Source organism: Lynx canadensis, chromosome C1 (genome assembly GCF_007474595.2).
Source record: "Lynx canadensis isolate LIC74 chromosome C1, mLynCan4.pri.v2, whole genome shotgun sequence".
NCBI classification, from domain to species: Eukaryota; Metazoa; Chordata; class Mammalia; order Carnivora; family Felidae; genus Lynx; species Lynx canadensis.
Genome location: NC_044310.1, coordinates 76,664,606 through 76,690,417, shown reverse-complemented (window position 1 = coordinate 76,690,417; position 25,812 = coordinate 76,664,606). Strand labels below are relative to the sequence as shown.

Here is a 25,812-nt window from a genome sequence, read left to right as displayed (position 1 = left end):
ATAGCGTCAAGATTTGCTTTTCTTCTTCTGCTGGGTTTAGGCTGCCTTTGCTGTTCTGCTTCTATTTCCTTTAGGTGTGCTGTTAGATTTTGTATTTGGGATTTTTCTTGTTTCTTGAGATAGGCCTGGATTGCAATGTATTTTCCTCTCAGGACTGCAAGATTTGCTTTTCTTTTCATTGACATTTACACACTCTTCCCTAACACATGTTTATGTGCTGCCCATTTTTAACTTCTGTGTATGTGATGTAGAGACTCCTGCTGGGTGCTGCATTAGCACCATTTTGGGGTGATAGCATTGAATATGATCTTATTGGAAGTCTATTTTTATTGCTGTGGATGTCTGCCAATCTCAGAACAGAATTCTGAGACCTATGAGGGGCAGAAAAATTGTTGGTATACATAATAATGCCAAAGAAAAGATATTTGCAGTATTATTTATAATATTTGTTGTATTAAAGAACACATCTTGTGGAAAGAATAAGCTCGTTATAAGCACTTGTTCTCAGTTGTGAAATATGAAAGTAATTAGAAATAATTCTTTTATTCTTTAACTAGACTTAATGTTTTACAGCACATGTAGTTGGTACCATAAGAGATTAGAAATAATGAACTGTATTGAAAATGTTTTAATTTCTAAATATCAGATTAAGTTCATGCTGTCTTAAAATAGTATTATTACTTGTCATTCAAGTAATATACAAGTACAAATTTAAGTACTATGAAGGAGAAGAAGAGAGCAGAAACCTAGCATGTCTTGTTTGCGGTTTTCCGAATAATAGAGCAGTTCCTGGCACATGGTAAGGGCTCAATAAATATTTAGAGAATGAATAAACTGTACTTACTACCATGTGCAAAAGGAAAAGAAATAATGGAATTTTATGCCAGTACTTCAGATAGTTCATACCTAGGGTTGTCAAATTTCAGATTCTTTAAATTGTACTTGAGGATTATTGGATATTTTGAAGGCCTTGCTATAATTGCTGAGTCAAGAAGTCAGAACCATGGTGGAATTTGCATTATTTGAATGGGGTATCTGAGTTTCATGGGAAGAAAATTGTCTCCTCCTACACACTTTTGCTTTGATTTTACAGCTATGTTTTTATTCACTCAACATGTTAGTCCTTTATTCACCAAATACTGCCTGAGCACCTTTGCCAAGCACTATGCTAGCTTCTAAAGATATGAAGGTGACTAGGTATAGTCCCTGCCCTCAAAGAGTTTACATCCTCCCTACCAGGGAGACAGGTAGTTCCAGTATAATGTGCCCATTTCTAATATTGCTCTTCTCTAGATGTTTTGTATATATTCAATATTGGTTGTTGTTGCTTAGCACAAAGAAAAAAATTAACCTAACCTTTTTTAAAGTTTTTCTTCATTCTTGGAAAATTATTAGGACCTCCACATAAAAAGAATGGAATTATGCTAATAAAAATGTGTACTTTGAACTCTCCATACATTCTACTAGAATTTTTTTTCATGCAAATCTAAATTTTTTTTCTTCCATTTTCTAGACTAAATGTGTTAAATGGGCTTGCCAACAATATGGATGATTTGAAGATAAACACCGATATTACTGGTGCTAAAGAAGAACTCCTAGATAACAACGGTTTTATCTCAGACAAAGAGAGTGGAGTTCATAAACCAAAAGATTGTCAGACATCATTTCAGAAAAATAATACACTCACTCTGCCTGAAGAACTGTTAAAGGACAAATCTGAAAAAGCCTTAAGTGGAGGCCAGTCTACTCTATTTATACATGCTGGTGCTCCTACTGTTTCTAGTGAAAACTTTATCTTGCCTAAAGGAGCTGCTGTTAATGGACCAGTTTCACACTCCTCCTTAGCTAAGACTTCCAGTATGAATAAAGGCAGTGTTTCATTAACCACTGGACAACCTGTGGATCAGCCAACAACAGAATCTTGTTCAACTTTGAAGGTGGCACCTGATCTTCAGCTATCTACACCACAGAAAGCAAATCAACACCAAGTTTTATTTTTGTTATCAGATGTAGCACATGCTAAGAATCCAACCCATTCCATTAAAAAACTACCTACCTCTGCTTCCGTTGGTTGTGACATTCAGAATTCAGTAGGGAGTAGTATAAAGTCAGATAGCACTTTAATAAACCAAGTAGAGGTGGGTGAGGATAGTGATGATTTATTGGTAAAAGATGATTGTGTCGATACATTAACAGGAATCTCCTCAGGTACAGATGAATTTAGGTCAGAAAATGAGACAAACTGGGATCCCCAAAAAGAGTTCATTCAGTTTCTTATGACTAATGAAGACACAGCGGATAAAGCTCCAGTTCACTCCAAAGTAGGTCTAGAAAAAAAGAGAAAGCGGAAAATGGATGTAAGCAAGATAACTCGTTACACTGAAGATTGCTTTAGTGATTCAAATTGTGTACCCAATAAGTCAAAAATGCTAGAAGTAGACTTTCTAGAACAGAATGAAGAACTACAAGCAATAGACTCACAGAAATATGCATTATCAAAAGTGAAGCCTGAATCAACTGATGAAGACTTGGAATCTGTGGATGCTTTTCAGCATCTAATTTATAACCCAGATAAGTGTGGCGAAGACAGTTCACCCGTTCATACTAGCACTTTTCTTTCTAATACCTTAAAAAAGAAATGTGAAGAAAGTGATTCCGAGTCACCTGCTACTTTCAGCACCGAAGAGCCATCATTTTACCCCTGTACAAAGTGCAATGTGAATTTTAGGGAGAAGAAGCACCTCCACAGGCATATGATGTATCATTTAGATGGGAATAGCCACTTTCGTCATCTTAATGTCCCAAGGCCATATGCTTGTAGAGAATGTGGACGGACATTTCGAGATCGTAACTCACTTCTAAAGCATATGATTATTCACCAAGAAAGAAGACAGAAGTTGATGGAGGAAATTCGCGAATTGAAAGAACTTCAGGATGAAGGAAGAAGTGCACGATTACAGTGCCCTCAGTGTGTGTTTGGTACCAATTGCCCTAAAACATTTGTGCAGCATGCTAAAACCCATGAAAAAGATAAAAGGTACTACTGCTGTGAAGAGTGTAACTTCATGGCAGTGACAGAAAATGAATTAGAATGCCATCGAGGCATTGCCCATGGAGCGGTGGTAAAATGCCCTATTGTCAGTTCTGATATAGCCCAGAGAAAAACGCAAAAAAAGACTTTCATGAAAGACTCTGTTATAGGATCATCCAAAAAATCAGCTACCTACATATGTAAGATGTGTCCTTTTACGACTTCAGCCAGAAGTATTTTAAAAAAACACATGGAGTACTTGCATTCATCATCATGTGTTGATTCATATGGTAGTCCACTTGGACTTGATAAAAGAAAAAGTGACATTCTTGAAGAACCTATAGATATTGATAGCACTAAACCTTTAATTAAACAACAGTCAACCACATTTCCAAAGAACTCTGCTTTAAAACAAGATGTAAAGCGAACATTTGGATCATCCTCACAATCAGGTAATTTTTCCAAATTCCATAAGCGGCCACACAGAGTACAGAAAGCTCGGAAAAGCATTGCCCAGTCAGGTGTAAATGTGTGCAATCAAAACAATTCTCACAAGACTGTTATGATTAAAAGCAGCACTGACCAAAAACCTAAGTATTTCCATCAAGCAGCAAAAGAAAAATCTAATGCCAAGGCGAATAGCAACTATTTATATAGACACAAATATGAAAACTACAGAATGATCAAAAAATCAGGTGAATCATATCCTCTACATTTCAAAAAAGAAGAAGCCAGTTCACTAAACTCTTTACATCTGTTCTCATCATCAAGTAATTCTCACAACAATAGTTTTATTTCAGACCCTCAAAACTCTGACACGAAAAGGCCAGAAAGCTTCAGAGAACACAGGCGTGTAGCTGTAAAGAGAGTAGTTAAGGAATCCAAGAAGGAAAGTTCTGTTGGAGGAGAAGACTTGGATAGCTATCCAGATTTCTTGCATAAAATGACTGTTGTTGTTTTGCAAAAACTTAATTCTGCTGAAAAGAAAGATAGCTATGAAACAGAAGATGAAAGTTCCTGGGATAATGTTGAGCTAGGTGACTACACTACACAGGCCATAGAAGATGAAACCTATAATGATATTAATCAAGAACATGTAAACTTATTCCCGCTTTTTAAAAGCAAGGTAGAAGGTCAAGAGCCTGGAGAAAATGCTACCCTTAGTTATGACCAGAATGATGGCTTTTATTTTGAATATTATGAAGATGCTGGAACTAATAACTTTTTGCATGAGATACATGATCCTCAGCATTTAGAAAATGCAGAAACTTCATTGTCAAAGCATAGTTCTGTTTTTCACTGGACTGATCTGTCTCTTGAGAAGAAATCATGTCCTTACTGCCCAGCAACATTTGAAACAGGTGTTGGGTTATCAAATCATGTTCGAGGACATCTTCACAGAGCTGGATTAAGCTATGAAGCCCGTCATGTTGTATCACCGGAACAAATAGCCACAAGCGACAAAATGCAACATTTCAAAAGAACTGGCACAGGGACACCTGTTAAGCGAGTTAGAAAAGGTAAGTTTCCACGTGGATAATTTGGGTTACTATGTCTATTCACATTGAAAGAATTTGAAGGTTTTGTTCAAATTTGGTCTTTATTAGAATAAAGAAAAAATAATTTTATTTTTCAGAGTTAATTGGCTTTAAGATGATCACTTTACAAAAAATTCTGATGTTACTCTTAAAAAATTTTTTTTTAGCTATAGAGAAGTCTGAAACCACTTCTGAACACACTTGTCAGCTCTGTGGTGGTTGGTTTGATACTAAAATTGGATTATCGAATCATGTTAGAGGCCATTTGAAAAGACTTGGAAAGACCAAATGGGATGCTCATAAATCTCCAATCTGTGTTTTGAATGAAATGATGCAAAATGAAGAAAAATATGAAAAAATCTTAAAAGCATTGAACAGTCGTCGTATTATTCCCAGACCATTTGTAGCTCAAAAACTTGCATCAAGTGATGACTTTCTATCTCAAAATGTTATACCTCTTGAAGCATACCGTAATGGCCTAAAGACTGAAGCTTTATCAGTGTCTGCATCAGAAGAGGAAGGGCTGAGTTTCTTAAATGAATATGATGAAACAAAACCAGAACTGCCCAGTGGAAAAAAGAATCAGTCTCTTACACTGATAGAACTGCTTAAAAATAAAAGGATGGGAGAAGAAAGGAATTCTGCTATTTCTCCTCAAAAAATTCATAATCAAACTGCAAGAAAGAGATTTGTTCAGAAGTGTGTTCTTCCATTAAGTGAAGACAGTCCGTTGATGTATCAGCCACAAAGAATGGACTTGACTATGCACTCAGGTAAGAGGATGTTTATGACTATTGTGTATAATTTAAACAGTTTAATTATGCTTACTTTTATGGAATATTTGTAGGAAATACTTCTTAGAATGTTTTTACTTAAGCTGCTTTTTTTGCAGAGCAGAGATTGGTTATACTGTCATTTCTATATAAATCATCAGTTGATGCTCATCAGCACTGAATTCTCTGTGCCTCATTTCTTGGTCAGAATGTAAGGTGAGAACAAAAAACAAAATAAAAACCAAAAAGCTGATCTGTAAAAATAAAATCTGCTATGGCTGGGGAATGGTCCTATGGATGGGAGGTTGACGTTGTTCAGAAGCATAGCATTACTGGAATGGCAAACCTGTTCTCTATTTGCCAGTGCTCCAAGATGATAATGGTTTCAAGATTTAGCTCTTGGTTTTCCTTCTGCTTAGGTCAAACAAACAAACAAAAATGGATTGGTGTCTGTTGTGTGTTGTGATTAACCCAAAGAAACTTCTTCTCCATTTCCTCGTTGTATTGTGGGATAGTTCGGTTTTGGAGAACTGTTGTGAGTATAAAATATTTGTTTGGGGTTTTGCAGCGGTGGTCTAATGGAACAGAACAGATGTTGAGGTTAGTGCTTGTGCACCAATAGTTTTTCCTTTTCAAAAGAACAGTTTGTATTGGCAAATGATGTAGCAGATAAAATAGCCTAACTATATTTGTTATTGCTAAGTCTGATTTATACTTTTAGATTAGAAAAATTTTAAGTGTCTTTGTTGGTTTCTTTTGGAGGTTAAGAATGTCGATGATTGATTAACTTTGTGGTCTCGTAATTTTAGCCCTGAGTTGAACGTGTCTGAGGTAAAAGTAACTGGTCAGTGGGTTAATAATGAATACAATTACTATAATGTTGATTTGTTTACTTGGGACAGCCCAGATATTTGTTTGCAGTTTTGATTTAAGGAAAGATTACCTTGTGTTGTAAGTGGTCTGAAAAATGGTCCTGTATGAATTTCTGGTTAATACGGTTCTTTTGTACGAAGAGAGTCTTTCAAAATCAAATTTTGAACATTTTTCAGAAGAAGAAAATGTAAGAAAGGTGTGTCAGCTGTGTTGACTGAGGTGTAGTACACTTGAGAGATGGAAACCATATTTGTGGCTATCATAGCTCACGTTGAAGAAACCAACTGAAACGAGTTGGGGGAGTGAGAATTGTCTTAGAAGTTAGGAGTTTCTTATTGTTTTCAACATGTTTTCTTTCCTGTGATGATTAAGATGTTAGCTTGTTGATCATTTATTTAGCACAAAGATTTTAGCAAAAAACTTCAAATCATTAACTTTCATTATTGATTGCGCATTCAGAGTAATGAACATAAAATTCCCTGAATAAAATGTTGTGTCTAACAGCTGCTCAGTGGTGTGTTTTACCACCTTTTCTCCCAGCCTTCATCAGAAAGCCTAATTTAGTATTGAGCCTTTTACGGTTTTGTGGGTAAAACACTTTAATTACCACTTTGTCAACTAGACTTTTTAATTCTTTGTATTGGTAAGTTGCAAGCTTTGAAACTTCTCAACTGAACAGTGCTCTTCAAATCACAGGATTGTATTTAGGTTTAGGAAATGATCTGCGTAACACAGAAATCTGCAAGAAAGTGATAATAGGTGTTAAATCCAGAGGAGCTTAGAGGTTCAAGGCACTCCTCTTCCACCTTTCCAAAGAGCATGGGTTGGCTCTAAATACTAACTACAAACTAATAACATTTAACTTAACCCCCCCCCCCCCCCCCCGCTCCTTATTTTAAGTTAAGCTAATTCAATGAACGTTTTTTAAACCATCTTTATTGTGGTACTTTTCTTCACGCTTTTAGCTAAGAAAATTTCACTTTTTGAAGTGAGAACTGGATTATAGTTTTCTTTTGAATGATAGGTATGCCTGTGAAGCTTAGAACATGTGTGCATTGCAATACGACGTTTACAAGTGCTGTTAGCCTGTCCAACCACTTACGCGCTTATGCACGAAAGAAGAGTGCTGGACTTTTGACTGGTACAGGTATGTTTGAACAGATAACACAGCAAGTCTGCTTGATTCAGTACACTTTTTTTCCCACCAGACTGGTGCTAATTCATATGATATTTATAGCTTTCTTTGGTAAGCACAGTTGAGTCTGAATATACATTAAATTTCAGCAACTTGTAAACTGTTAGATATCATTTTAAGCAAGTTCTTCTTTTTCATTTGGCTTCTATTGACTTGATTTGGGAAAAATAAATAAATAACCCAATAGAAGTGTGGGACTTTTGAGTCTGCCTAATTCCCATTGATTTTTAAATTACACTATTTTTTGATTTTTAAATTTATTTTTGTGAGTAGATTCCAGTAAGGCAACCTCTCTTTAGTAAAAAGGATTGTAGTTCTAGCCTAACGAAATGCTTTATTAGGAAAGAAAATTATTGTGAAATTTCAAATATGTACCTTAAAACTAAGGAGTTTTCATTAGTCTGTAGATCACATCTTTAAAGGGATAAGCCTTAAAAATGGCCCATGTTGACAACTGAATAGATTTTTCTTTTAATACTCCTAAACTATGTTTAGGATTAATAAATACAGCCAACACATAAATCTCAACATGCACATTTCTGTGTTATTTTTGGTTGGTTAGCCCAGCCTTGCAGATACTCTTCATATTGCCAGCCTGTGAAAAATTGTGTTAGCTTACTCATATGTAATACTGCTTCTTACCCTACAAAACGCCTTGCTCTTTTCATTTGTAGCCTTTCAAGCTACCCTGCTTTAGCAAATCCCATTTCTCTCATGTCTTAAAATATACTCTTTTCTAAATATATCTACATAAATCCTTTTGCCTAAAACTCTCCTTCCAGTCTTTTTATTTCTCTTGCTCTTTTAGATCACTGCCTTCTGCTTCCTTCTAGTTGCTGTTTTCCCAACTTTTTTGTTCTTCCTCATGTCTTCCCTTGGCTTACATCCAATATGTTCTTGCTACCAAAGAAACACTTGTATTCATACTAATGTCTTTCTTCTGCTTCTTTGCTTTATCCTTTGACTTGATATACAAATGACCAGGGATGACTGTTGACTGCATTAAAAGAAGAATAGAGTGAGTTTTACTTTACTGGATTAGTAACCTCCTACGGTGAGGTTTTAGTTTTTATAATATTACTCCTACCTTCATCAGGCTTGAAAGGGGATTGCAGACATTAGAGGCAGGGAGGCAGTGAAAATAAAAGACTGTAGAAACAGAACTTCATAATTATTGCTACCACAGTCACTGACTTTCACTGTACACTTACTATGTGTCAGGCTCTGTGCTGTGCAGCCAAATTGCGTAACATTTAACCTTCACACCGCCATATGAGTTGTAAGTGCAATAATTCTCTCAGTTTTACAGAACACTAGGTCTTAGACAAGTCAAGACTTAAGGTGAAGTTACCCAGATTTATGTAGTTATTAATAGCAGAGTGGAAAAATCAAGGATTTCTTATCCTAGACTTTTGTTTTTAATCACGATGGTCTGCCACATACAGAACAAAAGCCGTTGAAAATCCTAAAAGAGGTTAGGTTTACAGTGGGGAGCATTCTGGTGAAGACTGAATAAATGAGTCTTACAAAGAGCCAAGGACCCAAGAAACAGGCCTGGATTAGATTTTCGAGGACTTTAAAAAATATTTCAGTCTGACAATTCAGACAGATAATTGCAAATATTCAGTGAGGCGCATCTCTCCAGTACAGGTTTTGTAGGCCATTAAAAAATGCTTTTATTTCGTCTGAAAATCTTTTAAAACATAGCATTAATTCTTTATAAATAACTGATTGTAGCCCTCCACTGACCAGGGGTGCATTCTAATGAACACTTTATTGTCTAAACAATTTCATTATTAAAGAAAAAGTTAATATAGGATGAATGGGGATAGATTTCTTTGGTCATCAAGAAAAAAAGAGAACATTACTTTTTAAATATCATTAAATACTAACCAAAATGTCAGAAGAGTTAGAAAATAAAAGGTGTGTGTTTGGCAGTCCTAAGGCAAAGAGAAGGGAAATGAAAAGCTGAAGAAAGTCTTAGGGTGGTATTTTCCACAGCACATAACCACTTTTAACAAAAATAAAAAACTCATGCACCTTTTCTTAGAAATTCTGAAACATCCCCCCTCGTTTTTGAAAGCTTCTTGACCAGTAGAGCTATACAGAAGATGTCTTTGCTGCTTGCTCATGCCAACTACAAAGTTTTTTTTAATAAGCTTTCTTATTTTTTGTTTTCCAAATGAAACATTCTGTATTATATTTATAAAGTCCACATGCCTGTTTGCTTCCTCCGTATCAGTTGCAGTGGTGTAAGTCAGTGGTCCCAACCTGTAGTTTCTGGAGGGTTCCACCAGGTTATTGTAAGAGATTCATCAGTTCATATGAGTAACAAGCATTACTTCTCAAAAATAGGTAGATGTTGTTTTCATGAAAAAAGTACAGAATCATTTGAAAAAATCTTTACCTTAATCTAAGTATATCACAAGACTGAAGCAATGTAAAAGGAAAATAGGTAGGACTAAAGCCTCCATAAGAATGTCTGGTACCCATGTTCTTAATTCAAGTAGTCTTCATTCATGTGGATTTTATTTATGTGGCCTACTCTTGAAGAAAAAGCTTAGGTATCCCTACAGTATGCTAAAGGCCGGCTTGGTTATGATAAACCCCAAATAAACCCCAAAGCTTCCTTAGAAAACACCGGCTCCTGGCCTCTTCTGTGGGAACTAGTGGTCTTTGGAGGGAGAGAAATATTCTAGCTAGCCTGAATAGACCCAAAAGAATGCTCCTCTACTTCCCCAAATAGCTGCCTTATGAAAGCTGTGGACCCCATCCCAGAAACATGCACTTATTTCATCCACAGATAAAAAGTTTTCTATATGTATGTTTCTGTATTTAGGTATATCCCCTAAAGGTTATCATCTGTGGACACTTCCTCTAGCAGAAAGCTGAGAAAGGGGAGATGACAAAATAAAAATGAAGCAGACAGAACTGGGAATCGGGAAATCTAAGAAATCTAAGCCCTAAGAGTTAGAAAATGCTTAATATGCCAGAACTGTGTAATACCAAAACTAATGTATATGGTCACAAACATAAGTAAATAAATAAATTAATAAATTAAATAAATAAATAAACAACATGGTTCCTAACTTTAGTAAAAGGAAATGATGAATAATAAAGTAGGAAAGCTTGGAATTAAAGACATAGAAGGGTAGCTATACCTGGGACAGAGTTCAGTTGACAAAAAAGAATAAACTTCACAGATTAAAATTTTGCCCAGAACTGACCCAGTTTGTCATCCATTGGGCAGGTTCCAATAATTGTTTAATAATTTCCATGTGCCTTCCATGGTAGATGCTCATTTATGAAACTTTTTTTTTTACCTTTTTTAAAATGAATTTTTGTCTAAAGAGGCTAGTGCCAAAGGGTTTACTTTATATTCTGTATTGTAAATTCAAGGCATACTTATTATTTTTTAAGGCATACCTATTAAGAATTTATTACAGTTAACATAGACTGCACTATTGGTAGACTTCTTTTTCAAGCTTTATTCTCTTTAGGTTAACTTTTTATGTGGTCATACAGACTTTTTCCTGGGTAATTCTTTATACAGTCTAATAATAAGAACATTGCACAATTTTCATTAAAAATCAGAAATTTCATGTAGTTCGTATTAAATGCTTTTGGACTTCTAATTTTACTATTGACTTTTTTGTGTTTAATAATATTTAAATTAAGTGATGCCCTTTTTATACTGGCAGTATGAAAAACACAGTATCACTAAGTTATTAATAGAGCAACTGTACTGACTGGGTTAGCCCTTTTGTAGCAGCCGAGTAATAGACAAGTGCCTCTTTCATTGGTGTCCTGGATTGGACGATAAGTTATATGGTACCTTGGTTATTAAAATTTCTAAAATATTTAAAATTATTTAAGGCAGAGTATATTCTGTCAACTTAATCTGCAGTTAGGAACCAAAAAAGAAAAATATTTTGAGGTCAAAGCAAGTGAATTCCAACAGGTGAAGAAAGGGGAAATAATTAAAGTCCGAGTAGGTTGTTGTGAAAGGAAATGTATCAGTTAAGAGGAAAGCATGTTTGCACAATGGTGCACAGTGGTGCAGAGCCATGTTATCTCTTAAAAAGCAGAAAGAATAACAGTGGTGTTCAGCATTTGTATTGGAATTCCATTTTACATCTTGACCCTGTAATACAAATGCACATTAATACACATACTCACTTGGTCTCACTCATTACTCACCTGAAGTGATTGTGATGTACTCTAATAATTTCTATTTTATTCTTTTTCATTAAAAATAATGCTGGTCATGACCCAGTAAATTGATTTACTACTTACCAAGAAGTTACTTCCCACAGATTGGAAACACTCCCCTCAAGTGACTCTTTTGCTTAGGGACTGGTATTGACCAGAATCAACAATAGTAACATGTTAGAAATCATAATACTACTTCTGTGGCAGCATGTAAAATTATTTTACTCATTGTATTCAGGTGTTTATCGGTAGATCATATTTTTTAAATAAAATGCTGACCTGTAATATTTAAAGTAAATTAAAGATTCCTAGTTATTTTAAAAAGTAATGCAAGAAAAACATTTTTATATGCAAATGTATTTGGGGAAGGGGTTTCATTTCATTATCTTCAGAACACTTCCGTGAAGCATTTTAGAAGTAAAGCAGGATTATTACTATTCTACACCAACAGACTCACCACCATCATAATTAATGCATAACTTTTCCAGTGAGAAAAAGAGAACTTAAAAACTTGGCACTAGAGTCTTTCAGTCAATACTACCAGTGCAATATGTCTGCATTCTTTTTTTAGTAAAGTCAGTGTTTTATTTTTCATACCACCCACTTTTAAATAGAATAGTAGATTGCATGTTACTTAATAGGATCTTTTGCCTGTTTTCAGCTTTAATGATCTAATTGGCCACAGAGGCCTGCAACAACAAGTGCTAATGAATGTGTAACACAGTGCCAGGTGCTGAGCGGGTGTATAAGCCACCAGAAAAGTAATTCTTATATTGTGGAATGTGCTATAGGAACACTTTTCTCCTGCGGTGGAAAGAAAAAAATAGTATTGTGAAAGCTTCTCAAGATGCATTAAATTACTTGTTTTTTCATGAGTGTCTCTGCAGTGTCTTTTAAAACATTTTTGTAATGTTGCATCTTGAGGAAATTGCATGCTCTTATAGTGATGCATTCAGCCTGAAAGAGTACAAAGAGAACATTTGTATCTTCTTATTATGATTAAACTTTAAAGGAGCAAACTAGCTTGTAGTTAAAGCAAATACCTTGATAATTACTCCAGAGTAGGCTATCTGGAAGATACCTGGGAAGCATGAAACATGTCCCTGTCATCAAAGAACTTAGGAAAGCATTATTGCAACACATACAAAACTATCAAAGTTAGAGACCTATGCGAGATAGTATACAAGTAAATGGAAATAAAGTATTAAGTGCTGTAGGAGATAAAGGTGTTTATTTTAGTCTAGACCTTCTTTTGAGGGGAGCTGGGAATTAAGTTGGGTCCTTTTTTCCTGCTGCCATTATAATTTGTCTCGTTACTAAATAGAGCCTCAAAAGGAAGGAAAAAATGAGAATAGTTCATGCACATATGTTTCTTGTCATTATGTTTGAAGTGAGAGAAAGTAAAACCTAGTAGTCAAAGAAAATTTTCATTCATTCAACAAAATTTTTAGTTCTTTTATCATACCAGGACTGTGCTAGAGACTGTAAAGACTGCGCTTCAGCTGCATAAACATACTTAGGATCCTGTGGGATAGGTACAAAAGTACTATTATGGTGGAAAAACTTTATAAGGTTTCAGCTAGACCCTGAGCTTGAAGGATGGGTAGTTTTAGGAAGAAGAGACAAAGTGGAACGTTCTCGGTAGAGAAAAGAATGTAGTTTAGGCACGAAGGGATGAAATTTCGAGTTCAAGAGGTACTGAAAGATTCAGTTGCGGGTGTTTGGGAAGATGGTAATGTCAGAAAGGTAAGGTTGATACTTTTGGATGCTTGCTAAAAAATTTAGGAAATCATTGAAGAATTTTTTTAAATAAGGGAATAATGTGGTCAGACAGATGGGTTTCTGTGTTTTCATGGTTATAACTTATCTCTGTAGTACTATTCTTCATTAAAAGTCTATATCTGTACATATTTATGTGCACAGTAATGTATCGTTATTTGGGATTAGCACAGTAATAAATTGTTCAAGTTGAGTAAATTTTCCAGGTAATTGAAGACTAGTATCAAACTTGATTTTACCCTAACCATTTTGATGGTTATGTTTCTAAAATGTTGTTCTTATTTCTGCCTTGTGAAACTGTAGACTGAGTATAATTTAACCATTTGAGTACATAAGTGTCATCCTTATGGATACTAAATGTTTTATTATGCCAGCAAGAAATGGGCTATTTGCCCACAATATGAAAAATTGATTGGCCATTTGCCCACAATACGAAAAATTGATTGATTCAGTAATTCAACAAGCGGTTCTTTTAGCTCATGCTGTGGTTTAAGCATTGTGGTAAGTACTGCAGAGATAAATTGCATCTTAGAGTAGAACCACATAATATATAACTTTAATACAAGGCAAATCGTAAGTGCCATTGGTACTTTTGGCTAGACCAAGACTCAGCAAGGTTTTAGGAAGTCACATTTGATTTGGACCCTGAGGATAGCTAATTGAAATGGAAATGGGGTTAGGGGTAGGGAAGGAGCATACCTATAGGAGGGAGCAGCTTGGGACAGTGTGGAAGTTTATTGCAAATACTTAGGAAGTAGGAGATAACAGGAGTAGAGGTAAACAGGTAAAGGACATGGAATGCCAATCTTATGGTGATGGAATTAGCTTTGTAGTGAGGAACAAGGGAGGATTTTTTTGTTTTTGTTTTTGTTCTTTTTTTTTTTTTAAGAATTTGAGAAACGTTAAAGGATTTGGTGGGGAGGTGGAGAAATTATAAGTGAGGTCATTTTAGGAGTCTTGAACCAGGACAATGACAATAGGAATGTAAAGGAAAGATAATAGATGCACAGATAATACTATGGAAGTAAAGTAAGCAGAACTTGGCAGATTAATTAGAAGTAGAAGAGGACAGAGACAGAAATGGCTTAGGTTTTAAATCTTGTTACTAGGAGGATGGTTGTACTAAAACAGTTAATGAATCTGCTGCGATGGGGTTTCCTAAAAGGTTAGGCTTCATTACTTATCCAGCAACACCTAATCATCCAGCTATCCACTGTAATAAAGCAAATAACCACACGTACTGAATCGGTTAAGTTTGTGGTTAGGAAAATGGAACCCCGAAAAATGTTGTACCCTTGTAGCACAAAATATTTACATTTTACGATGCCCTCTTTAGATGTCATTAGTTATAAATTTTAGGGATTCTCTTTGATTGATAATCTTTTTTGACCAGCCACTTGTTTTTCATAAAAATCCTAACGAGTCCCCTACCATTCCTATTGGTGCTGTTACTAATTTTCTGAGTTTTGCTTTTTATATCTTGTTTTGATCTTTTTAACAATTGAACTAACCTGGACTGTTATGTTTTGGGATTTTTTAACATGTCTAATATCTTTATATCATAACTTTGTTATAATCTTTTGTGTTCGTTATGATTTCCATTCTAACATGAATTTTTTAATGCTGTTTATAATCTGGGTTAAGATATAGTTAGACCTTAGAGTAACAGGGCATGTTCTAGGCAGAGCTGAATGTAGGTAATCAGCATTAAATGGCTTTATAGAAATAGTAAAACAATACACAGACTCTCTCTTTTGGAGGTTAAGGTGAGAGGATGACTTGTGGAGACTCTGCTGGTCACTCATGTGTCTAAGAACTGGAAAAAATAGGTCTCACTATTTCTTTGTTGTGTCTGGGATGTAAGGGATAAGGTTAATTCTTGCTCTGCAGTGTTTAGAGTGTCTGTTTAATTGTGGCCTTAGCTGGAAGTTAACTCAAAGTAGAGGATACCTGGTCAGCACCATGTTTGATTTTAGTTTGGATTTTGGCTGGAATGTGTAAACATGTGAAAATTATAAGAAAACTGAATCAGAGATCTGTTGGGGTTTGTGCGTTTGTGACCTTTAGATTTACCATTATAATTATTGTGCGCCCTATGTAAGTTGAACATGATTATGTTGAAAATAATTTAATGGCAATATTAAAGTAAGGTAGATTCCTTACCTAATTTACTTTATAGTCAGAAGCAGTTAATTACTCCTACTAAATATGAAATGATATTTTGGAAATACTGAGACTTTCAGATGTCGGGGAGTGTGATTATATTCAAATAATTCTAAACAAAAGTGATTTATAGCAGATTAGTTATGTATTTTAATGTCTATTCCAATTTCAGGTGTGTCTTAGTCTTAGGAAAGTGGTCAGTATTGGTAAGTGCCTATTTGGCTTTAGTAAAACAGCATGCAAGTTCAACCCACATTAAGGAGGAATTTTAAATGTTTTTTTTCTTTACCTGTTGCCACAGAGAAATAATAAATTTGCTATCTTTAACTCCTAACTGACTAGTAAGCTACTCGTAGCCAGAGTATTGTTAGTGTGTAACTTTTGACAAGCTAGAAAAAACTTATATGCCTCCAGTTTCTCTATTTATAGAAATCTGTGATAAAGTATCATACTTAGGTATAGCTTTTCCCTTTAAGTTTTAGGGACATAGTACTCAAAATATTCTTTTACTAATATCCCCTCTACTTTGAAATAGCAGAGACTTCTACAAGTTGAATATACTTTTTTTCTTCCAAGTAGACCCAAGTTTAAATAAAGGCTATCTTCATTTGCTTGAACTCATTCTCTGGGCCAAACATAGATGCCTGGCTATTGCTGCCCTTAATATAACTCTTAATTTGTAGGGCAAACTCAAGGTACCTGCCTTTTCTAGACTAATACTTTAAGCAATAAACCTCATACTTAAAGCAAAGGAAATCTGCTTTTCAAGTATTTTTGCATTCCATCCTCTTCTAGGCAAAATGTTAAATCATGCAGGATCTAATTAACTTTGCTATGATTGTTCTGTGATTCTATGTTAGTTACTGTTTTTAGTCATTGAGAATGGAAACTCTAAAAATTGGTGAAAGTACCTTAGAGTACTGAAAAAATATCCAATTTTGGAGGGAAAATGTCAGGAGAAAATAATGGTGAAAATACACTTCAGAGGTTGCTAATTGTATATCTTATCTATATGCTTAATTCTGATTAGAAGGGGAACATTGCTTTTCATAAAAATAAACCACTTAAACTGCTTTATATGTATCTTGGGAATAATGATTGGTTTGATGATGGCAGTATACCTAAAAACAAAAAAATTGGTATTGGGAGTAGGGAAGTCCTTTTCCATTTTAATGGGTTGTAGAGAGTAAGATTTAACAATTCTTCTCTTAATAGCTATTTTTTTTTATGAGCCAAGAGATTAAGAAGTGGAGCTGAGGGCTGCCTTTCTCATTTAGAGTGGTAGGTACTCAGGACCCAGAACTGGTTACACAATTTGTAGGGTCCCGTGCAAAATGCAGATGTAGCGCCTTGTGTTAAAAAATTAAGAATTTTAAGACTGTGTACGACAAGAGCGTTAAACTGAGTGTGGGTTGCTTTGTGACTGCTCAAGTCATATACCCATGAAGGCTGTTTTGTAGGTACTTTATGCAAAGATAAGAGTGTACACTGAAGAAATAAGAATTTGGCTCTCTCTATCCCCCATCCCTACTTTATCCAAGGTAACAGGTTTCTTCCCCAATTCTTCCCCCCCAAAATGCCATGTTCCTTTTTCAGTTGGGACTGAGGGAAAGAAAATGTTCTTTGCACAGTCTGTTATGTGCTTGGGACTTACGAACTGTGAAAGATTAATGACGGCAACTAGCATTGAGTTTATCAGCTCACACTTGTGTATCCCTTGGGACAGGCATATGCATTCTCCTCCCACCTCTCCACTGCCATTACCTACCTCCTCCACTACCAGTGTGTTAATGGTGGTAGAATGATGATTTAACCTATTTGTGTCTTTTTTTATCCCTCCTGTCTTCCTGAATGAGCTCATAGCTGCTATTGCCTACCCATCTTATACAGACCAACTAGATGGAGAAGAAATTTTTCTTCCCTCTAGTAGGGCTATACCATACCTCTTATTTTGGATAGGTATAGCCTGGCCATTATATTAAGTTTCACTTTACCCCAGAGATACCAACAACCAGTTAGGAGCAAAACTGATGAAATGGGACTTTTAAATAAACAGGCAGGGGAGGATGATTGCAAATGAAAATATTTTGGAGGTTAATGTTAATTTAGTTTAGTTATAATGTGCTCCTTTACCACACTGAACTTCAGATGTTTCTAAGAAATAAGGGGCGCCTGGGTGGCGCAGTCGGTTAAGCGTCCGACTTCAGCCAGGTCACGATCTCGCGGTCCGTGAGTTCGAGCCCCGCGTCGGGCTCTGGGCTGATGGCTCAGAGCCTGGAGCCTGTTTCCGATTCTGTGTCTCCCTCTCTCTCTGCCCCTCCCCCGTTCATGCTCTGTCTCTCTCTGTCCCAAAAATAAAATAAAAACGTTGAAAAAAAAAATTTAAAAAAAAAAAAAAAAAAAAAAAAAAAAGAAATAAATCCTCATTTTTTGAGATCATTTGTGTAGTGAACTAAAAAGAACATGAAATTAATTGAAACAATTGTATTTAATGGGCAGTAAGGTGGAAAGGGCAAAAGTACTTACTTAATAATGTTAGAGCCTTAATGTTAGAGCCTAAAGTAAATTCTTTTTCTTCTGGGTATAAAACTAAATAATGCTCAAAAAAACAAACTTGAATTTGTATCTCTTGTGTTATTTATTAATTTGTTTCTCACTGATCTGGTTTAGTGCTTTAGACACACTGTTGTTGTTGTTGTTGTTGTTGCTGTTGCTATTGTTGCTGTTGTTGTTATATTTTGTAGCATAGCAGTTTGGTGTTCTTTTTGAGGGTTCATAAATCTATTGTATTTCTCTTTCATTCCTATTTGATCAAACAGCTGTTCTGTTATATACTGAAAGGTATATTCTAAAACTTTGTATATGGCCTTACAGTATAATTCACTCTCTTTACAAGTAAGTTAAATACTCCCAGTAGCAAATTAGATCCTTTATAAATCAGATAACTGCAAAGGTGTTTTTAACAGTTTTCTGATTAAAATCAATCACTTAAACATTTTTTGCCACCCTGAATAGGAACCTTAGGAAGGTTTGAATGACTGAATTTGTTCCTTTCTGAAGATGCAGTTTTACTCAAGAGAAGAAAATTAAGAATTTCTAAAACCAATGTAGTATTTTGTGTAAATACATTTCAAGTACAGAAACAATGTTAGATTTAAAATACTTTGGAAGAGATAAAAGTGTTTGTGTTTTTATTTTTTGACACTAACAAATAAGTGCACACATAAAATCCTATTACGGGGTGCCTGGGTGGCTCAGTCGGTTGGGCGTCTGACTTTGGCTCAGGTTATAATCTCATGGTTTGTGGGTTCGAGCCCCATGTCGGGCTCTGTGCAGACAGTTCAGAGCCTGGAGCCTGCTTCAGATTCTGTGTCTCCCCTCTCTCTGCCCCTCCCATGCTCATACTCTTGTCTCTCTCTGTCTCTCAATAATAAATAAACATTAAAAAATTTTTAAATCCTATTACAAAGAAAAACTTTGTGTAAATTTATGTATTCGGCAGATTATTAATGTAAATAACTTTGTTAAACTTTTGACTATTTATCACAAATATTGATAAGCCCCATTATACTAAAACTGAATGTGTTAGTGTTGTGTTTTAATGTTCCAGTGACTCCTGGTACAGTCCAGAATAAAACTGCTTTTCCCTCTAGATATAATAAAAACTGTTGAATGAGAACATTTGTGTAATAGATATGTTTGTACATCATCTATTTCATTTAGTGGAACATTTTGTGTAAATCATCTTTTTCATGTAGAGAATACCATATGGGTGTCCCTTTTGTGTGCATATTAATATGTTAAATACTCATTTTTTTTTTTTTTTTGCAGATTTTTCTAAAATGTTTGGGCTGTAATGCAGGTGTGAAGTTTGGATGTTGGTATTAGAAAAAACTATTCCTGTAAAATGTATTCATGTTTTATCATCTAAGATAAATAAGTGACATTTCAAGGGATAAGAAATTTAAAAGTGATCATGGAGGGGCACCTGGGTGGCTCATTCGGTTAAGCATCTGATTTTGGCTCAGGTCATGATCTCATGGTTTGTGAGTTCGAGCCTTGCGTCCAGCTCTGTGCTGACAACTCAGAGCCTGGAGCCTGCTTTGGATTCTGTGTCTCCCTCTCTCTCTGCCCCTCTCCCACTCGCGCTGTCTCCCTCTCAAATATAAATTTTTTAAAAAAACAAGAGTAAAAGTGATCATGGAGATATTAAGACACCAAGGTATTTAGGTATAATTACCAAAGGCCCTAGGTTTTTTAATATACTTACTTTATGGACAAGTTTTCCAAGGGATGCTCAGTGCATGTGTTCTCTGAACTTACTTGGAACACTGGGTAATGGAGATTCTGTCATATGCTGGGAGAGTTGTCCTTTCTGAAGTCATAATTCCTTTAAATATTAATTACTATAAAAACTATGGCATTTTCATTTAAAATTTAGATCTGATCATTCATAAAATAGACTGAACCTCAGTTTCTAGAGTCCATATAACATCAAAAGTCAGAAAAATTCTTTTTCCTGTATTAAAGTCAAAATTCTTTCTACACCTCAAAGCAAACATGTCCAGTTCCATTTTTAAAGAACCACAGCATCTAAATATATAATAAAACATTGTATTGCATACTTGCCTATCACCCTCTGCCCTTATCCCTCAATTTGCTTTACACCCTTAACGTTAGCATTCTGTGAAGACATTTTTAAAGGATTGTTATAATGCATTCTGTTTGTATCCTACAGTAATTTATTTACATTTTAAAAGGAATTTGAATACAGTGTGGCAATTTTGACAACCAGCAAGCTCATCAAAGTAAGATTCTACCTATAATCTCATGATAAACCAAATGCTTACTCTGTTGCACATAACAAAGACAGGGATTGTGTGTGGTTTACCTTATAGATAGGGAAAGAAAAGCTGACATCTAGTAACACTTAGCCCTTTGAGTTTCCTAAACTCTTTACTTCTGTCTAGTGTATGAATTGCTTTAAAGTCCATTTAAATTCAGATTGTTCACCAATGCAACTAGGGGGAAAAAGGTGCTACTTGCAAAGCACTTGGTACCTCACTCTTTCTGCTGGTTGTGAAGAACTTAGTTTCAACATATAAGCTAGACTGATCAATGAAGAATATGACTGCTAGCAACATATTCATTTAAACAAATGATGCAGAGGTGTGCTACCGGATGCTATCTGTATGGCATAGTAGAACAAATTTCCATTCATATGCTGTCTAAATGTCAAAGGTTCAATTATTGGGTTTTCCTTTGAGTATTTGTTGAGTTTCTACTATGTGCCAGGCTCTTGACTGAGAAAACTAATGAGATTTTTCTATTCCAGATTTTGGTTGTTTAGTTTTGAATTAGCCATTCTTTAATACTTAACTTGATTTCCTACAGTTCTTTACTTACTAGATTCTTCTTCTGAGCATAAGCAAAGGAAGACTCTGGGCCCAAGCAGGATTTTACTTTTTAAAAGGCAGGTGACAAGAAGCAGAAACCAGTGGCTTGAATGAGATTTGTCTAGGCTTCTCATGGATTTTAATTTTCTATATGACATTTCTGTTAGCATTGCTACTTGACTGTAAGGAACTGTGTTTACTGGTTTTGTAATAGTAGCATCTATTCTTTTGGAATCTGGACTTTGAACAACTCATTTCACAGAGTCATTGGATAGCCAGTTCCTATTCTTTCTTACCTAGAATTTTTCCAGGGGATTTCACATGGCAGGTTAACAGAAGAAAAGCCATTTGTGTAACTCTTCTGTTACATTTGTTTCCCTTCCCCTTGGATCCCTAGAGATAACTCTTACCTTCTCTTCCTGCTAATTGACCAGCAGCACCCTGGAATACTGTCATCCCTTTGTCCAAAGGAATGGTGTAGTTGTATTCAAAGACCAATAAAATGTTACGTTCTGTCTATTCCCCCTATAAAAAATACCTTTTTTCCCCTTATTAAGTTAGATTTTATAGAATAAGTGATTGAAGGAGAAGTCAAGTAATTGAAAAATTTTTAAAACAGCACTACAATTTTGATCGACTTTAATATAAAAATCTTTTTTCCCATTTTAGTCACGTTTTAAAAATATAGATAGGAGATAATGTAAATTGAAAAAAAAATGTGAAGAATAGTTAGCATTACATTTCTGGTCCATTTGTAAGCTTTGTGAGATAATCTGGATTTATATTTCTTAGTAAAATTAAACATATATTATTGTACATACAATACAGGTTGAGTTAAAATTTGAGAGTTGAGCTTTTTTTGCCCTTTCATGTATAGGGCCAGCATATAATTTTAAGAGCTATTTGCTATTAATAGAATTCAAAGTGTATTTGCCCTAAAATTGATTTCTCATTGAGCTTTTTTATTTGTTGGTGATGATCTTTTACTAGGTTTTCAAAGCATGTGAGACCTACTTAATGGAATAGTAATCAAATGGAAATTTAATATCATGATCTTAATTAAGTAAAAGATTATAATTTTCCTGAAAATAAGGAAGATTAATGAGATATTAAAATAATGGACTTATGGCCATAAGAGGAAAGATTACTATTGTAATAATTGACCAATTCAGTAATTTTAAGCTTAGTTACATTTTCTCAGTTCTAGTTTGGTATGATAAAGCATTATTTGAAAAAGTAGTACAAGAAGAATGTATGCAGGTAATATCACTGTAATTAAAGACCCCACTGCAAGTTAGTGCATGCTTCAGGGTACACAAAAGAATGTAGACTTTTTCTAACTTGATTTAGATGGTCTTGACCTCTCTAGAAGTATGTATTTATGTTTTGGAATATATAAGAAACGTTAAGTCTTTCTCTTCCCTTTTTTAGCCTTAGATTGTAAGCAAAAGAAATCAAGGTCAAGATCTGGAAGTAAGAAGAAAATGCTAACGTTACCTCATGGTGCTGACGAGGTTTACATTCTCCGATGCAGGTATATGCCTATTTTGCCAAGTCTGCTCAGTTTCTTCAGACTTGCTTTGAGACATGTTAGCTGACTTATTTGGGATTTTTAATTTGTGGCAGAAGGTGCATTCTCAACAGTCAAGTTCTAAATGAACTTTTGGAGACAGACTTAATAATACACTGTATTTCTCATAATACACTATATTTCAACAACTGATGAATAAATTTTTTATATTTATCTCAGAGTCTCAGTGATACTGTTGATTTATGAAAGTAGCTTTTTTTTGTTGTGGTATTTATTTGCTTTGTTGGGTTTAATTTGATTTGGTTTGATTTGTTTTCTCCTTAATTGTCTTGAGTTTCTGCTTCTTGGGAATGCGTTTTCTCTCCACTCATACTTCTAACTAAGTATAGCTATACAAACTCATTCCCACCTCCTTCTATACTCATCCTCATGCAGTTTAAGGAGTTCTGAATTGGGGAAGGGTCTTTTGAAAACAGTGGTACATTTTGGAATTATAGTTGTTTTAAATGTATTGAGATGTATAGGCATTAAGACCTTTTAATTAATTTAATTTAATAGTAATGTTCCCACCTCTACAAATATTACTAGAGGTAATATAGCTGTTAAACCTATGAATTGGCAGTTTTATATTGTATTAAATCATTTTGACTTTGTATGTATTTAAAAACTGTTGTCAAGTGCTCCAGTATATGGTAGCATCTCCAGGCTATGGTAAACTCTACCTCTTATGTGTATGGATTTTATGTGACTTGGTTTTAAATAAAGGGAATTGGTCATGTTAAGAGAACTGTTATCAACTTCTTCTATAGGTTTTGTGGCCTAGTCTTTCGTGGACCATTGTCTGTTCAGGAAGACTGGATTAAGCACTTACAACGACACATTGTAAACGCTAATCTTCCACGGACTGGAGCTGGCATGGTGGAAGTCACGTCACTACTTAAAAAGCCTGCCTCCATTACAGAAACTTCATTTTCTCTACTAATGGCAGAAGCAGCTTCATAGAACAAGGAAACCTTTTAAATAGCAAATTTAAATTGGATGTACATTTGAAATTCTTTGTCTTTTTTTTTAAAGCCACGTTAAATTATCCGTTTATAAATACTAAAGCAGGAATATGGGGAAAAGTGAATTACAGTGACATCAGAGCAAACTGAGTACTTCAAACAGTAAGTAGTCTATATATTTTATATAGGACGGAAGCTGTGTTTTTAAGGTTTACTAAGTTTTGTCAGTTAATGGTGTTCACTCGATGAAAGATCAGTACGTGTAAGCAGTCATTAATAAACTGTTGCACATGAATAACTTAAAGACAGACTTACTGGAAAATTACATTTTCTGCAGTGTTACCAGAATCAAAGTTCTGTTTATTCCCCACAAGACTTGCATTGAAAAATAAGATATTATATTTTGTTTGTATGTATTTAGTGTTTTGTATAATACCAGGAACCGCTAAACTAAATTTACTCAACTTAGGGCATTAAATATCATGTACTTCATAGTTTGAGACTGTTCACTCAAATAGGGCAGAGTACTATTCTATCTAGATGTGTAAGTGTTTTTTTAAAATCACATGGAACGGTTTTTTTTATACTAAAAAGTGGAGGGAGATTTGTTTAAACAAGTATTTCTAAAAGAAATATGTACATAGTCCTGGAAATTATTTGTGGTAAGGAAATATTCTTTACTCCAGTTGCATTTCTCAGACAATAAAGTGGTGCATCCATGCTACCTCCTACTTTGTCAACAAAGATGCTATTTACCCTTTACATTTTTTGTATCATAATAGATTTAAAAAATCTAATGTTCTTTATTGCAAGACATCCCTTTTGTTAACAGATTTGTTTCTTTTTAATGTTTTACTTAAATTTTGACATGCTTACAGGACAGGTTTGCCTCTTACTTTATTTAACATTGTAGAAATGTAATTAATGAACAATGCTCACTACACAATTTAGAATAGGCTTTCTCATTTATATTCCAAATTTGATCAGTTAGCAAAACTTAATACACCAATTGAAATATTTCTACATATGATGAGAATGTTTACAATTTAAATTTTAGAACTTGTTTTGGATGTGACTATATGTACGAAAATCGTGTAACACTATGCTCATGCTAAGAACCGACATAACGGAATTACTGAAATAAATGTGCTGTGAGGAATGGAAAATATGGTGCAGATGTCTTGGTCATGATAAATTGTGATTCTTTTAAACTCTTTCCAAAAACAAATTAGTTCTTTTAACCTGCAATCAGATTCCTTTACAAATAACAGTTTTTGTATGCAAGCACCATTTCATTTTATTTCATGTAGTATGGCTAATACTATAGTTGAAACAAGGATATGCATTGATAATTTTCTTCGTATGTAAATAAAGTTAAAAACAGTTAAAATAAGGAGTATTTTGGTAGAGTATATACATACCTCACTGCCAGTGAATTGCTTTCCTATGGTATATCTCCTTACCAGAAAAATCTCTAAATAAAAAAAGACTTAAAGAAAATTATAACGTCTATATTGTGAAGCATTTCTTATTTTTATCACTGGTGGAAATAGTCCACTTGAGGTTGTGTTTTATGTTGTTTAAATTGTTTATACTGAGCAGGCTACTTTATTCACATACCTTATATGTGAAATTAGGAAGTGGGCTTAGGTGGAACATTTTCAACCAAGGGTCTCCTTATCTCTGGGGTACTAGATAGAGGGAAAGTACTTTCAAGTTATTTTTGTTTTTTGAAATCCCTGATAGAAACTGTGTATTTCTCTGTAAAGATGAGGCTAGCTAAAATTTCAGATTCCTTTACTTCTGACTCAAAATATACCAAGTCTGTGTATACCAGTTGTCTCTTACTGAGAGACAACTCTTACTGAGCATGTTTCATTGATAGTTATAAATGAATATATTTTTTAAATTGGAAGACATATTACATAGCCTGCAGGATTCACTAATTAAAAAAAATGAGGATTCCTCAAGGGAAGACTAGCATCACTAGAGTTGAGTCCCTTTCAGCTCTCATTTTTATAGTTCTCTGATTTTATCTTATTAAGCAAACTGTCAAGATGTAAGAATACAAGTAGTTTGACCACAAATTTTATAAGCAAACCTGGATTATAATTTTTATGTTAAGCTATATTTAAAATAAATATTTCTTTTTCTTAACGTACATAGAATTCAATCTAAGTAGAGTAATTCAAATTAAAAACAGTAAACTATAGGGATTCCTAAAAAGTAAATTAAACAAAAAATATTTTTCATGGTAAAGATATTTGGGTTTCAAAATTTGAAAAATTCTTTAGGAAGCCAAGTTTATCCGTTATTT

At 34.5% G+C, this 25,812-nt stretch overlaps 1 protein-coding gene across 9 annotated transcripts in view; it reads left to right on the top strand.

Moving 5' to 3' along the window:
- The window catches only part of ZNF644 (zinc finger protein 644), a 104,772-nt gene extending 79,774 nt beyond the window's left edge, over positions 1-24,998 (top strand). For 4 of the 9 annotated variants that reach the window (XM_030323691.1, XM_030323688.1, XM_030323687.1 and 1 more), the window contains 5 exons: positions 1,514-4,551; positions 4,737-5,342; positions 7,240-7,362; positions 22,392-22,494; positions 23,301-24,998. In XM_030323691.1, the coding sequence (XP_030179551.1) occupies positions 1,514-4,551; positions 4,737-5,342; positions 7,240-7,362; positions 22,392-22,494; positions 23,301-23,493 (4,063 nt within the window). In that variant the 3' untranslated portion in view covers positions 23,494-24,998. The remainder of the gene's footprint in view (positions 1-1,513; positions 4,552-4,736; positions 5,343-7,239; positions 7,363-22,391; positions 22,495-23,300) is intronic. The other 5 variants (XM_030323696.1, XM_030323695.2, XM_030323694.2 and 2 more) reach the window with 2 other exon arrangements.
- The last annotated feature ends 814 nt before the right edge of the window (positions 24,999-25,812 follow it).